Genomic DNA, 15,242 nt, shown 5'->3' with positions numbered 1-15,242 from the left:
TTTATTTATTTTAGTTGGGGGCTAATTACTTTACAATATTGTAATAGTTTTTGCCATACATTGACATGAATCAGCCATGGGTTTACATGTGTTCCCCTTCCTGGACCCCCCACCCTCCTCCCTCCCCATCCCATCCCTCTGGGTCATCCCATTGCCCCGGCCCTGAGCCCTTGTCTCATGCATCGAACATGGAATGGTGTTCTGTTTCACATATGATAATATACATGTTTCAATGCTATTCTCCCAGAACGTCCCATTAAGAAAATATCTTAAATGGTAAAACTGCTATTGTAGAAGTGGTTAGTTGGAAATTAAATATATATGTCTAGAGTTAGAAAAATAAATTGAAATTAAGGTATAATTTGAGAGCTATGTGTTTATAGATACATGAAGCATAGAAGACAGAAAAGAGGAGAGGTACAAAAGTGAATAATAAGAAGGAAGAGCAGCAAGCAGCCAAGGAGACTGAAAACAAGTCTGTACTGGAAAGTGAGAGCTTGGTGGGTATTCTGAAAGCAAGGTTTTTGTTGTTGTTGTTTTTGAGTGTTTGAGGTAAGAAAAGAAGGATCAAGTCTGTTAAGTGTTAATGACAGGTCAAGTAATTTAAAGACTGAGAATTGAACTTTGACATTGACAAGAGTCAATTCAGTGGAATGGTAAGAGCAAAAGTTTGATTGAAGTCAGTTCAAGAGAAGATTAAAGGCAAACAGTTTGAAAAGTAATTGTCAATGAGTAGGGGAGACACTGAGCTTTTTGAATCAGAGAAGTGGGCCATCATCTGGAGAAAGCTATGGGAACTCACCAGGTTTAGGATATGCTCTATCTGAGGCCAAAATTTTAAAGATGGATAGAAAACCCTCATTACTTTGAGGTGTTAAAACAGTATTTAGGTAGTTTCAATATGAGCCACACTTGTCTTGAGACCTAAGGTAAACCATATATTCTCTAGAGTTTTAAATATATATACATATATATAATAATATAATTCTCTCATTTATACTATAATTGAGAGGTGGATATAATATAAACCTAAAGGTGGATATAATATAAACCTAGAGGTGGATATAATAACAGTGAGACTATTCAGTAACAGTCAAGAAGGCACAACCTGAGAGAAGATTTGAAATGTGAGAATTACGGCCTTGTCTGAGCTGAAAAAGTAATATTCTAAAGGGATAAGTAGAGAAGGAAATGGCAACCCACTCCAGTATTCTTGCCTGGAAAATCCCATGAACAGAGGAGCCTGGTGAGCTAGAGTCCATGGGGTTCCAAAGAGTGGGACACGACTGAGTGACTGAACTGAAACAGATAATGGAGTACAGGAAGACTTAATCTTGTAAAAAGTGGGAAATCTTTCAGTTCTCAGTAAAAAATGACAGAGAAAAAGAAAGCAAAAAAGAGCAAGTCACATGATAAAAGAATGTATTTTGCTCTATTTGAATTCTACACAGCACATTGATGACATCCGCATCATCTGATGTTGGAGAATGGTAGAAAAGCAAATTCTCATGTTCCGCCTCAGACCCCTTAAATCAGAACCTCTGGGGGGATCCCAGGAATCTGGGACTTCACTGACTCAGCAAGTGATCCTTAAGCATGCTAAGGTTTCAAAATCTCTGTTCTCACATATTTAAAAATGCTTGGCTTGAAGAAGGAAAGCGTTATGTCTCTTTATCCTGAGTCAGTTAACGTTGGAACATTTAAAATTTGTTAGAAACAAGAGAGAAATGAGACTATCAATGGAAAAGAAAATGTAACTGTGCCTATCACAAGATTCCTTATAAGACTTTGATTATAGATGCCACAGACAGCAAAAATGTTGAAGATCATCTACCTTACACAGCTCATTATTAGCAGACACAAATAAAACTTTTATTCAGGTGTAATTGATTATTTCCAAGAAGCAGAGTATAGCTCATCTCTTCACGGTAGTTGACACAAAGGGCGTTTTCTCCTCTACTCACACATGAGAAATACATAGATGTCCTCATGTTTTGAGAGCAACTACTGAACGATAATCCTTGGAGACAACCATATACTCATGTCTTAGGTGGTGCTTAAAATATTTTAAAGAACTATCATCCCTACTGGGCTTCCCAGGGAGCATTAGTAGTAAAGAACGTGCCTGCAAATGTGGAAGATATAATGTATCTTCAATCCCTAGGTCGGGAAGTCCTCCTGGAGAAGGGTATGACAACCCACTCTGGTATTCTTGCCTGGAGAATCCCATGGACAGAGGAGCCTGGGAGGCTACAATCCATAAGATTGCAAAGAGTCAGATACAACTTAGCAGTGACTTAGCACGCATGTACTCATGCGTGGTTGCTACTCCCAGGAATTTATACTATAATTGAGAAAAGGAGAACGAATGCTGCTGAGCAGTGGAAAATCCTATCTTATTGATAGGAGGATGCAGATGCAGAAGTTCTTGATAAAGAGGCACCAGTGGATATGTGATGCAACAGGAAACAAGATATTAGAAAAATGTAAACCAGGGAGAATCAGGCCCAAAGAAGAAAGCCCTAAAATTTATGGCAGATGCTGACAGCTTGGATCTTAGCAACTAGAGGTAGAGACAGTGAAGCCTGTTAGCTGCTGATGAAACTAACTGGGAATGAGTTGACTAAAGAAAGCTCAAAAAGGATAACAATTAAAAAGGTGAGAAAGAGTCTGAAATGAAGGACATTTCATAGGAAATAAAACTTATCGTACTTGGTCTCAACTTGATGAAGGAATTAGATGAATCAATGTTTCCAACCCATGTTACTAGGACAGTTTTTGTAGGAAAGAAATTTTATTCTTGAAACGGAAAAATACTTTTGGAGGAAGACAACCCATCGTCCTCTCCTACCTTCACTTACCATTTATTTCATTTTCTGACATATTCCGTACTTTGTATTCCAAGCACTGGAGAGGAAAATCTGATTCAATCTCAGCCATAATGATCTTATCGATTTGTTAGGGAGACCAACGTTAACTAAATAAATATTTGAATAAATGTGATTACATCTTCCACATTACAATTGCAGTAAACTACCAAGGTGCCATGAGAACACAGAAAAGGAAGCATTGTCTTAGACAAAGAGGCAACGGAGGACTTTCCTAAGAAAGTTAGAGGTTAGAAGGATGAGCAAGAACTGACTTAAAGCAGAGAATGAACGTGGTGTATGTAAGGTGAGGCAGTGCAGCCAGTGTTGCTGGGGAACAGACGATGAGCGGACAGTGAGATGCCCCGAGGTCAAAACAAATGAGCTTTTTAAGACGTGGCAGGGTATTTTTCATAAGAGCAATGGTTCTCTGGAGATTCGTTTTTAAAATTTAATTGAAGTATGGTTGATTTACAATGTTGTTTTAATTTCTGCTGTACAGCATAGTGACTCAGTTATACACATTTTATTTTCATGTTCTTTTCCATTAAGGTTTATCAGAGAATATTGAGTATGTTCCATGTGCCATATAGTAGGATCTTGTTTATCCATCCTATACATAATACTTTGCTTTGCTAATCCTAAATGCCCAATACTTACCTCTTCCATCTATTTCCTCCTCTTCCCCCTCCCCCTTGACAACCACAAGTCTGCTCTTTTTTGTCCCTGCTGTTGGGGGCCTTTAGTTCCCTGACCAGGGATTGATCCCTGGCCATGGCAGGCAGTGAGAGCAACGAGTCCTAACTACTGGACTGTCAGGGAATTCCCACAAGCCTGTTCTCTAGTTCTGTGAGTCTATTTCTGTTTCATAGATATGTTCATTTGTGCCATTTTTTAGATTCTACATATAACTGATATCATATGGTATTTGTCTTTCCCTTTCTGATTTACTTCACTTAGTATGATCATCTCTAGGTCAATCTATGTTGCTGCAAATAGCATTATTTCATTTTTTTAATGACTGAGTAGTATTCCGTTGTGTTCCATGTATACATCTTCTTTATCCATTCATCTGTCAATAGGTATTTAGGGTTTTCCATAAATAGTAAATCGTGTTTCTATGAACATGTGACTTTTTTAATCATAGTTTTGTCTGGGTATATGCCCAGAAGTGAAACTGCTGGGTCTTATGGCAACTCTACTTGTAGTTTTTGGAGGAACCTCCATAGTGTTTTCCACAGAGGATGCAACAATTTACATTCCCACCAACAGTGTAAGAGGGTTCCTTTGCTCCATGCTCTTTCCAGCATTTATTATTTTGTAGACTTTTTAATGGTGGGCATTCTTAACTCATGTAAGGTGGTACCTCATTGTAGTTTTGATTTTGCATTTCTCTAATAATTAGCGATGATGAGCATCTTTTCATGCGCCTACTGGCCATTTGTATGTAGAGACCCATATTTTAAACAATGAACTGACATGATGAGATTTTCTTTTTTGAAAAGACTCGCTGACCATAGTATGGAGAATGTATTGGATGGGGGCATGATACTTGTGAAAACAGTTAGGAGGATACTGACTGTGTAGGTGGGTAGGTATTTATTGAGCTCCTTCTATGTGCCAGGCATTAAGCTAAGTACTGAAACGCAGCCTCTGCCTTGAAAGACTCATGGTCTTGTGAAGAAAACAGATTAACAAACAAGTAGTTAAACCACCAATTATACAAAGTATCATTAAGAAAACTCTTTACACTTTAATACCTCCAGGAAACCTCTGTTGTTTCTCTCATTCTCTTATCTTGATATCTCCTTAATTTGACCACCTTTTGTGAGATACAGCTCTTGTCTTCCCCATTGTTATTTTGTTTATCCATTCTTCCCATTGGTGGTATAAGTAAAACCCATTGCCAAGAGAAAGGATCCAAGGTTTTATCCATCTGTAGCTGAGTGAATCCTCTTTATGCTGATTCTTTTCTTGTAGCCCATCAAGACCAGAAATGAACTGCAGCAAGAACCCTGACTTTGTCCTCTCAGGACTGTCCAGTGACCCAGACAAACCACAGCTCCTCTTTGGTCTCTTCCTGGCCCTCTACTTGCTGAGTCTCTTAGGAAACTCGCTACTGCTGCTGGCTGTTGGTGCTGACATCCACCTCCACACCCCCATGTACTTCTTCCTCAGCCAGCTCTCCCTGGTGGACTTCTGCTTCACTACAACCACAGCCCCTAAAATGCCAGAGGCTTTGTGGACCAGCAACGGATCAATCTCCTTCTCTGAGTGTCTGGCCCAATTATATTTCTTTGCAGTTTTTGCTAACATGGACAACCTGCTTTTGACGGCCATGGCTATCGACCGCTACGCTGCCATCTGCCATCCTCTGCACTATACACTCCTAATGACGTCTTGCAGGTGTGGACTCCTGGTGGGTGGGTCATGGGGAGTGGCCCACTCTGACTCTTTGATCCAAACCTTGATGCTAACCCGACTATTGTTCTATACTAATCTGAATGCCTCACTTTTTTTGTGATTTCAAACCACTCTTAAGGTTTTCCTGCTCTGATGCCCGCCTCAACGAGGACCTGATGATGGTTCTGACAGGACTCTTAGGAATCAGCCCTCTCCTCTGCATCATAAGCTCCTATGCCCATATTGTCCTTGCTGTAGCTCGGATCCCATCAGCACAGGGGAAAAAGAAAGCCCTGACCACATGCAGCTCCCACCTCTCCATGGTCATCCTCTTCTATAGCTCGGTCTTTGCCACCTACCTGAAGTCCCCGTCAACTTCTCATGCCTCTGGGGAGCTGGGTGCTGCTATCATGTACACCCTGGTAACTCCCATTCTCAATCCTTTCATTTATAGTCTAAGAAATAAGGAAGTGAAGAGATCCCTGAAAAGGATTCTGAGTATGAAGAGTTCTTGGAATTAAGGATAACCTCCACAAAAAAGCATTTGGAAAAAATCTCTCCCCACTTCTCCACCACATCTACAAAGTACATCAGTTAACATCAAGATTCTCCCAGAACATTACGCAGACAACTGGAAATAAAACTGATATAGAAACCAGGACAACTAGATTCTAGGTCCCTCCTTGCCTTCCATATTTAGGGACCAGTTATAAATTTCACCCAGGGAATTCCCAAGGTTGTGAATCAATACATGAGCAATCCCACTCACCAAGAAAGCAAAAATCAGAGTTTGAAACACAGGGTACCTCAAGCAACTGAAAGTTGTAGGGTAAGGCACAAGAGAAGAGGGATCTTTGCAGAAGATATCCAAAAATAGTTTGGGGGAAACAGATGTTGTAGCTGTGGCTGACTTCAAGGTATGAATGGAAAGACCATTTTAGACTTATCAGAAAGAAGCTGCTATAGGATTGAAATAAAACACACTAGAAGTGGAGCAAGGCTTGGAGAAGAGCAGTACCAGGAAAGTGGGCTGTTCTGCACACCTTATTAATACCCTTGTTATCAAACCAACACTCTTAAAGTCCAAGTCTTAAGAGTAAAAACCACATCTTTGAGTGAAGCCTACACTAGACCTGACCAAACACAGGCTAAATCCAAAACCCTGACCATGCCTCCCAGGAGGAGAGAATTTGGAGGATGAGTCATATCACGCAAGAGAGTAACACCTTGGGTTTTGCACAAATCCATACTCCCAGAGCATAAAACCAAGCCTACTTGATTCAAGGTGATCATCAAGGTCAAGATGACCTTCCATGACTTGAAATGTCTGCTAGAACAAAAACCAAATCTTCTTCTGAAGAAGATAAGAGAATCCAGAGTTTCCTCAACAACCTATATTCAGTGAAAAAATTTTTAGTCATACAAATAATTGGTAAAATCTGATCAATATTCAAGAGAAAAGGAAGTGAATAAAAACTTAATTAGATGTGGCCCAGATATAGGAATCCACAGACAAAGGTTTTACAACAGTTACAAATGCATTCAAAACATTAAAAGAAAATATAATATGTTCAAATAATTAAATCACTTGGGCATTAATCAGCAACTTTTATCAATGGGAGCTAAAGATATTAGGTGAAAATCTGGTTGAAAACCAAATAATACACAGTTCAGACAGATGCCACCTGAACCCTCTGGTCAATAATATAAATAGCATCACTAAAAATGGGACAACCAATCATTGTGCACCTCATGATATGGTGCAGAAGAAATCACAGGAGTTCCGTGATATTCTACTAAAAAGCTAACCCAGATCCAATCAAGCTTCTATCTTAATATTAGTTTTGTAGTTTAAGTGCCTGATAATTACCCTTTTTATTGTAATGTAAGTGTTTGACATTAAGCTTCTGATTGCCAGGCATTTATTTCAAAAACATTTATCTGAAATAAACATACAGTCAACTACACATCTAGATAAGAAGCTGGGCCACCCCACCCATGAAGTTCCTCTTTTAGAAAACACTGGATGGCCTCCATTAATTGACCACTTGAGTGACTCTGTTTTTCCTGCCCGTGCTTTAATTCCTACTCTTGTGTTTTATATTCACCTATAAAGAATGAACCTATGAAACCCTAGGCACCCCCTACTCTTGACCCTAATAATAGCAGAGCCTCCGTCTCTCTCTCTCTCCCCCTAAATTCTCTTTGTGTGGCCCCAGGTGTGCCATGTAACCTCCAAGACCTGTGAGTAACAAACCATGTTTTTTTCAGGGCTTCCTGGTGGCTCAGATAGTAAAGAATCTGCCTACAGTGTGGGAAACCTGGTTTTGATCCTTGGGTTGGGAAGATCCCCTGGAGAAGGGAACAGCTACCTACTCCAGTATTCTGGCCTGGAGAATTCCATGGACAGAGGAGCCTGGCAGTCTCCACTGAGCCTGGCAGTCTACAGAACTTTGAAAAAACAAATCTTGTTTTTTCAAAGTTCTATCATGATTGTTGCTGAGGTGCATCCTGCAATCATAATAAGAACCACAAGGGTCAGCCCAGCCACATCATTGGCCTTGGTCAGAGAAATGTCTGTGGGGTCAGCCCAGGTGAGTGCCCGAGGCATTCTTAGCTGATGGCATCACGACACCATCAATAGGCTGAGACTGACACAAAACAATTTTATATAAAATACAAGATATAGGGGTAGACACCAGACAAAACCATAAGTCAGCAGAAAGTCTAATGTAGAATATAAACTCTTCTACAGATAAAGAGATTTCTCCAATAAGTCAAACGCATGGGAAAAAAAAAAAGGGAAGAAGGACTGATATGAAGTAAGGGACTAAGAACTACAAGATACATTGTGTGAACTTTCTTTACATCTTAATTTTAAGAATTTACTTAAAGATAATTAGAGAAATTTTAACATGGTCTGTGTATTAGATGCCACTGGAGTAGTATTTTTAAATATTGTAGCATCAGGTTTGGCACCTTTTTTTCCTTAAATGCCTTTATCAGTCAGCGAGCATACCAAATACAGTAGACCCTTGAACAATACCAAGGTTAGGGGCAATGAACCACTGAGAAGGTGAAAATCCACCCATAACTTTGAGTTGGTCCTCCATACACATGGTTCCTCTGTACATATGAAGTTCCCTATCCACGGATTCAACCAGCCACAAATCCTGTACTGCTGTAGTTTTTACTACTGCAAATGTCTGCCTTTAAGTGGACCTGTGCAGTTCAAACCCATATTGTTCAAGGATCAAACGTACTTGCATGCAGAATACACTTTATACAACACACACAATACTTATACATCTGAAATTTGCTCTAAACTTTTCCAGAAAAAAAAAAAAGAGGAAGCTTTAGGCAGTAGAAATAGGATTGCCAAATGTTGATATTGATGCTAGATGATGGCTATACGGGGTTCATTATAATGTTCTATCTATTTTTGTGTATATTTGAAATTTTCTACAATAAAATAGCTAAACATTTAAAATGCATTCAGCTTTAAATTTATTTTAATATGCTTTTCCTTAAACTTGGCAATTCAACTCCTAAGAATTTATTGTAGGAAAATCTAAATGTGAACTATATTTGTATGGTGAACTAAGAGCTTTCACAATAGAAGATTACTTAAATCATGTTTAGCTATGCTAAAAATCTCACAAGAATAAATAAGTACATTTTATTCAAAATAAAAAGAGGTTCAAGACATAGTCATCAGTGAAAACTAGATTACAAACTTCCATGATTCAACTTGTTTTATATATATAATACAGGTAGCCAAGATCTCTAGATTTGTTTTGTGTTGCTATTTTTGTATAGCTATTTACTATAGGAAATATTGACAGCCTATTTAATAAAGAAATAATAAAATATTAAAGTAAAATGTTCTAAGTAAGCACTTTAAAGTTATTGTTCTACAATACCCATTTTTAGTATAAGTATGATAACTATTAAACTTATCACAGAGGGAAATGTCAAAACGCGACAGTTATTCCTACCCAACCAATCCTGGAAGACATCCCAAAGTCCAAATAGCATCTTTACCAACATCCTTCTTCAATCAATTGTTTCAGTTTGCTTAACATACAGAAGCCTCCATAGTGCCTGTTGAACTTCCTTATTCCTCAGAGTATAAATCACAGGATTGAACAGAGGAGTGATCACAGTGTAGAGCAGGGCAAAGACCTTAGCGAGGAGCTGGGAGTGGAGAACAGAGGGTGCAATGTACAAGACCATGAGAGACCCATAGAATGTGGACACTACGGCTAGGTGGGAGGAACACGTGGAGAAAGCTTTTCTTCTGCTGGGCCCAGCAGGAACTCTCAGCACAGCCACCACGATCCGGCCATAAGATGTCAGAATCAGTCCGAAGGGAAGAGTGAGGCAGACCACAGAGAGAACGAATGTTGTCATCTGGGCTACACTGGGATCTGAGCAGGCCAGGTTCATCAAAGGCATGAAGTCACAGTAAAAGTGGTCAATGTGGTTGGGACCACAGAATCTCAGTTGGGCCATGAGGGCTACAACCAATCCGTCTACCATGAAGCCAGAGAGCCACGCTATGACCACCAGCCCCAAACACCCTCTGGGTCCCATCAAGAGAGGGTAGCGGAGGGGGTAGCAGATGGCCAGGTAGCGATCATATGCCATGACAGCCAGTAGGAAGCATTCAGCAGTGGCTAAAGAACCAAAGATAAAGAACTGGAGCAAACAACCAGCCACAGAGATGGCTGCCTCCTGCAAGAAGCCCTCCAACATTTTGGGCACCACCGAGGAAGTATAGAGGATCTCCAGGAAGGACAGATTAGCCAGGAAGAAATACATGGGTGTGTGGAGCCTCTGAGAGCTAACCACCGCGACAATGATTAGCATGTTCCCTAGGATGATGGAAGTGTAGATGACAGTGAACACAATAAAGAGAAGGAGATGCAGCTCAGCTCTGACATAGAAACCAAGAAGAACAAATTCAGTAATAGTTTGGTTTCCTATGGAGACAATTTCCATGAAGATCATCCAAGTTTCTGCAGTGATTCAGGGAGGAATTCTAGTGCATCTTTGTATCTTCTACACCAAGCCCGAGATAAGTAGAGCTAAAGTGAAAAAGGTAAAGGTGAGTCTCCAAAACAAGAATCATTTACACACGTCCTCGTCTGTTGCCTTTTTAGTTGCTTTTCCAACTCCTGTCCTCTGCTGTATTCCTTAATTGTGCACATATTCAAAACTCAAGAAGTTTGATCAATGATCCAAACTCACAATTTCCAGTCTTCAGAGACCTTAACCTATTATTTCAATCTAATATTTTTATTAGAGAAGGAAATGGCAATCCACTCCAGTATTCTTGTCTGGAGAATCCCATGAACAGAGGAACCTGGCAAGCTACAGTCCATGAGGTCACAAGAGTCGAACACAACTAAACCACCACCAATATTTTTATGATTTAATAAATTCTACCTTCCCAATCTCTATAACCAGTCATAGAGCCTTCCTCATGAGCAACAATGTAATGCCCTTCAAATGCCTGCTTTGTGTCCTATCAGAGATTACAATCAGCTTGTTATAGAAAAAAACAACTGTTTTATCTTCCCTGATCACAACCAACTTCACTGTGAGTGGTTTGGAAATTCTGCCTGATACCCAAGCTTGCTACATTGCAGTCATCTTTATCTTAATACTGTCTCTTCGTTCCTCAAGCACCTTATCAGTTGTTACTTGGAAATTTCCTATGTATTCTCTCTTCACTATCCCACCATTAGTCTCACAATCTCTTTATCTTAACACAATTGTAACCTTATAGTCTCTAGATTGCCCTCTCCCTTAAAAATAACATTCTTTAAATTCTAATTTCATATAAGATTTTATAATACATATGTGATAAATAATATTATTGAAGAAAGTATAGGTGCTGTGTGAGTAGAGAGAAAGCCAACTCAGACTAGGAGCTGAGAGAGTGTGAGAATCAAGGTCAGAGAGGTCCCTGAGGAAGTAACCATAGGTAAAAAGTCTTGAAGAACAAGAGTCGGCCAGGCAAAGGATAGGCGAGTGAGCATAGCATTCTAGGCAGGAGAGACATAATGGAAAGCAAAGATGTATAATTGAGTGAAGAGCTGAAAATGCACCTGAGTACCTGCAAGGAAGATCTCATATGCTATCCAAAGGGATGTGAGTGTGTTTATTAAAAATGAGAATACATCAAATGATTGGAAGCAGAGGGGAATGGTATAGCAAAAATGCAGATATTTGTTCGTGCATGTGTGTGTCTATATGTATGTGTGTGTGTGTGGTGTCACAGCTTCTGCTAGCAGAAGGTATGAAAAATATGGTTGTCAACTCCACAATAAGACTGTTCTTGGGAGTGTTTTAAAAGTTCAGTCAGAAAAAAAAAAAGAGGTTCAGTCAGGAACTTCCCTGCTGGTCCAGTGATTAAGACTCCAAGCTTCCACTGCTTGGAGGACAGTGGACACTGGGGACACAGGTTGAATCCCTGGCTGGAGAACTAAGATCCCACATGCTGTGTGGGAAAAATAATAATAATAAAATTAAGTTGAAAAAAATTCACTCACATGAGAACTATTTTCAAGTCATAGCATAATCCTGGCTTTTCAGATTGCCACATTCCCACTCTATTTTTCAAAGGGTTGGGGAAGTGGGAAGAAAGAAGGAGGAAAAGAGAAGATAGAAGGATGTGAAGATTATAGACAAATGGGAAAGTTTTAGTGGATGACGTTGCAACACTAGGATTCCAGAGGAAGACTGTGGGATTTCTTCAAATGCCTTTGAAAAACAGACTTTTTGACTCTCTGGGTTAAGTGAAATGTGTTACTGATCAGAGGTAAAAACTCCATAAATACCAATTCTTTACCTTTTTTAAAAAAATCTGTGAACTAAGCTGGAACAATTATACAAATAAGAAACTCACCTGCAATAGCCCTTCTAAAGGTAAAAATTGTGAAAAGCAGAATATGTGCTTAGATCTTCCAAAGAGTTCAGATTATTGAAGTTTCCCAACTTCAACTCCTCCCTTCTTGAGCTCAACCTGAAATAATGTAGGACATTGATTAGAAATGTCACATCTTTCACCCTCCACTCTCCAGAGCCATTCTCTCTTCCACTCTCCATCTCCTTTTCTAGCTCCCCAATTCCTTTGGCTTTCCGTTGTAGGTCCTTTCCTTTATCACAAAAGAGGGCTGACAGTTGCCAAGAGGAGAGGGGCCCCTGAGAACCAATTACAGATTGACTGGAGAGCAACCTTAAATGAAAAAGAAATAGCCTCCTGAGATACTTGTCTTTCTCCAGAGGAGGTTCCTGAACTGTTGGCTTGACCAAAAGTAGAGCAGAAACCAAGGGTTATATGGGAACCCACCTTTCCATCTCCATGGGGGCTAATGCACTCCACTAAGCATCCCATCCCCCATTCCCAGGCTCTTTCCCCAGAATGCATCACAAAACTCTCCTAAGTTCTCCACTGCATCCCTAAATCACCATGCCCAAGAGCGGTCCTCCCAGAAGACTGCTTTCAACCCTTCCACCCCACACCCAGCTTTCAGATCTTTCACCATCCCAGAAAAGTATTTCAACTGAGACAGCCCTTGAGGAGTATTTTATGTGGATTATCAAAGCCTTGCCAATATTGGACCTGATTTAAGGGGCAGGAAGCTGGCATATTATTACAAAGTAACATCCACATGATTAAATGTCCTTTCAGTGTCCTCCATGCCCAAATGCCTACCTGACAGCTCCTCTCCCATTGTTACCTTCTGTGAATTCTCCACAGACACCAGGCTGATCTATTGACTTCTCATCCCCAGCAGTGTGTTCAGTCACTTCATTGTCATCTATCTGAATTAAACCCTTACTTCATTCCCATTTTTTTCCTAACAGACCAACAGAGAAAGCCGCTTTCTCTGAACTACTGTAAGGTCCACTATCTACAGCCAACTGTAAATGCCACTACTTTTTTTTAATTCAATAGCTTAAATCATAGATATAATGCACCCTAACTATAACAATTCAAACAAAATAGCAATCTCTAAAGAAAATGAATATTCTTCCTTCCTCCTGAACACTCCACCTACCTTGATGAAACCATTGTTCAAATATTGGCATCTGTCTTTACATACTTTTCCCTTTACTTATAAAAACATTTGCAAACATGATGCCTCAGCAGGCAGATTCTTTACCATTGCATCACCTGGGAAGTCCTAATATCCTATGATTATTTCCAATGGTGCCAAAGAGCTCTGTGATATTTGTTAAACGGAAAAAATTAAAGTACAAAATAGTATGCTTAGTATGTTCCCACTTGTATAAAAAAGAAAAATAAACCACTCACATCTGTTTCTGTGGACATAATCAAGCAATTGAGATGCTGAGACCTGGGATCCTTTGCTGCAATACTGCAAAGCTTATACCTGGACACACCTCTCTTCCAGCTACAAAATACAAAGAAATTATATGGGACTAAAAATAACTGTGTACATGTAAAGTTGGGGCAAATTCTAGACCAAAAGGTACAAAAGCCCCAGCTGCCATTTCTGAAGACCTGGAAGCAAAAGCTAGGTATTGGGAGCAAAAACAGGGTACTGCACATGCTTTCCTGCACTCAACACCACAAAAGGGTGGGCAAACCACCTAAGCCACACCTCCAACCCAAGCCCTGGACACACTCCTTGTTGTTCAGTCACTACATAGTGTCCAACTCTTTGTGGCCCCATGCACTGTAGCACACCAGGCTCCTCTGTCCTACACCATCTTCTAAAATTTCCTCAAATTCATGTCCATTGAGTTGATCCATTAGTTAATTAGCATCAACTAACTAAGATGATTAGATGAGATCTAACCATCTCATCCTCTGCTGCTCTCTCTCCTTTTGCCTTCAATCTTTCCCAGCATCAGGATCTTTTCCAATGAGCTGGCTCTTCACATCAGGTGGCCAAGTACTGGAGCTTCAGCTTCAGCAACAGTCCTTCCAATGAATAATCAGGGCTAATTTCCTTTAGGATTGACTGGTTTGATCCCCTGGCAGTACAAGGGACTCTCAAGAGTTTCTCCAGCAACACTATTTGAAAGCGTCAATTCTTCGGTGCTCAGCCTTCCTTATGGACCAACTCTCACATCCGTACATGACTATTGGAAAAACACTCAAACCCTCACCCGTGTAAGGAATGAGCTCACCCCTCCCCTGGAATAAGCAAGGGAACGTGTTACTTGCTTTCTCTCCCTCCTGCAGCTGGCACAGGAACCCCAATAAAGCCTTGCCTGAATTTCTTGTCTGGTCTGTAGTCAGTGTCTATTGACTGTGGAAGGCCAAGAACCTGGTTGGCATCAAAACTATTAATTCTTGCTATTCCTGGATTCTAGGTAAGGGTATCGGGGATTTGGGGTGATAGACATAATTTTCATTTCATACATTTTTTGTTTTTTCCCATATAAAAACTTTACCATGTTTAAATTTTTTATATATTTGCCAATTACCATACAAATTGCTCTTTAAATTTATTTTCTATTTATCACACTCAACAACCAAGATCAAAACCCTGGCCTGTTCACTGCTCTCTCTGCTATATGCTTACTTCCTAGAACACTATAGGAAAAGAAAAAACACACAAGGGAAACGAGGAGGAGGACAAGGCATCAAACAAGCTTTGGGGAATTTTCGAATACTAAAAATTGTTGAACCTAATGCAGCAGTGAATTGAAAACATTATAGAATGAAAAAACAGCATATTCATTGTAATGATTATTCAAACTTGATGGGCCTTTTTCCTGTCCTGTCACAAACTGTACTTGGGAGAATTCTCAAGCCCTCATTAGTGAACTCAGGCAAGTTGCTGTCACCTTTCCCCTCCTTAACTCTCTTTACTCCCACAGAGGAAGGTCTTCCCTAAAGCCTGAAAAGAAATGTTTGTGTTCAACAAAAGCGTAAGAAGTGGGCGTTGGGGACTTCCCGGTGATCCAATGACTAAGACTCCACAC

The 15,242-nt window shown here is 40.0% G+C and overlaps 1 protein-coding gene and 1 pseudogene across 1 annotated transcript; one reads left to right on the top strand and one right to left on the bottom strand.

Moving 5' to 3' along the window:
• Nucleotides 1–4,355: 4,355 nt before the first annotated feature.
• Nucleotides 4,356–11,648, bottom strand: OR11A1 (olfactory receptor family 11 subfamily A member 1). The gene has a single exon (XM_081523080.1). The coding sequence runs from the start codon at nucleotides 10,281–10,283 to the stop codon at nucleotides 9,327–9,329; it is 957 nt and encodes a 318-aa protein (XP_081379206.1). The 5' UTR covers nucleotides 10,284–11,648; the 3' UTR covers nucleotides 4,356–9,326.
• Nucleotides 4,864–5,791, top strand: LOC145518475 (olfactory receptor 1f45-like; annotated as a pseudogene).
• Nucleotides 11,649–15,242: the final 3,594 nt, after the last annotated feature.

Source organism: Giraffa tippelskirchi, chromosome 8, assembly GCF_054371585.1.
Source record: "Giraffa tippelskirchi isolate mGirTip1 chromosome 8, T2T-mGirTip1v1.2.pri, whole genome shotgun sequence".
In the NCBI taxonomy this organism is placed as follows: Eukaryota; Metazoa; Chordata; class Mammalia; order Artiodactyla; family Giraffidae; genus Giraffa; species Giraffa tippelskirchi.
Note: the sequence above shows the minus strand (reverse complement) of the source record. Positions and strands in the feature narration are given on the sequence as shown.

Coding starts and splice junctions, on each gene's coding strand:
- OR11A1 (XM_081523080.1), bottom strand. CDS start 10,283: ATGATCTTCATGGAAATTGTCTCCATAGGAAACCAAACTATTACTGAA.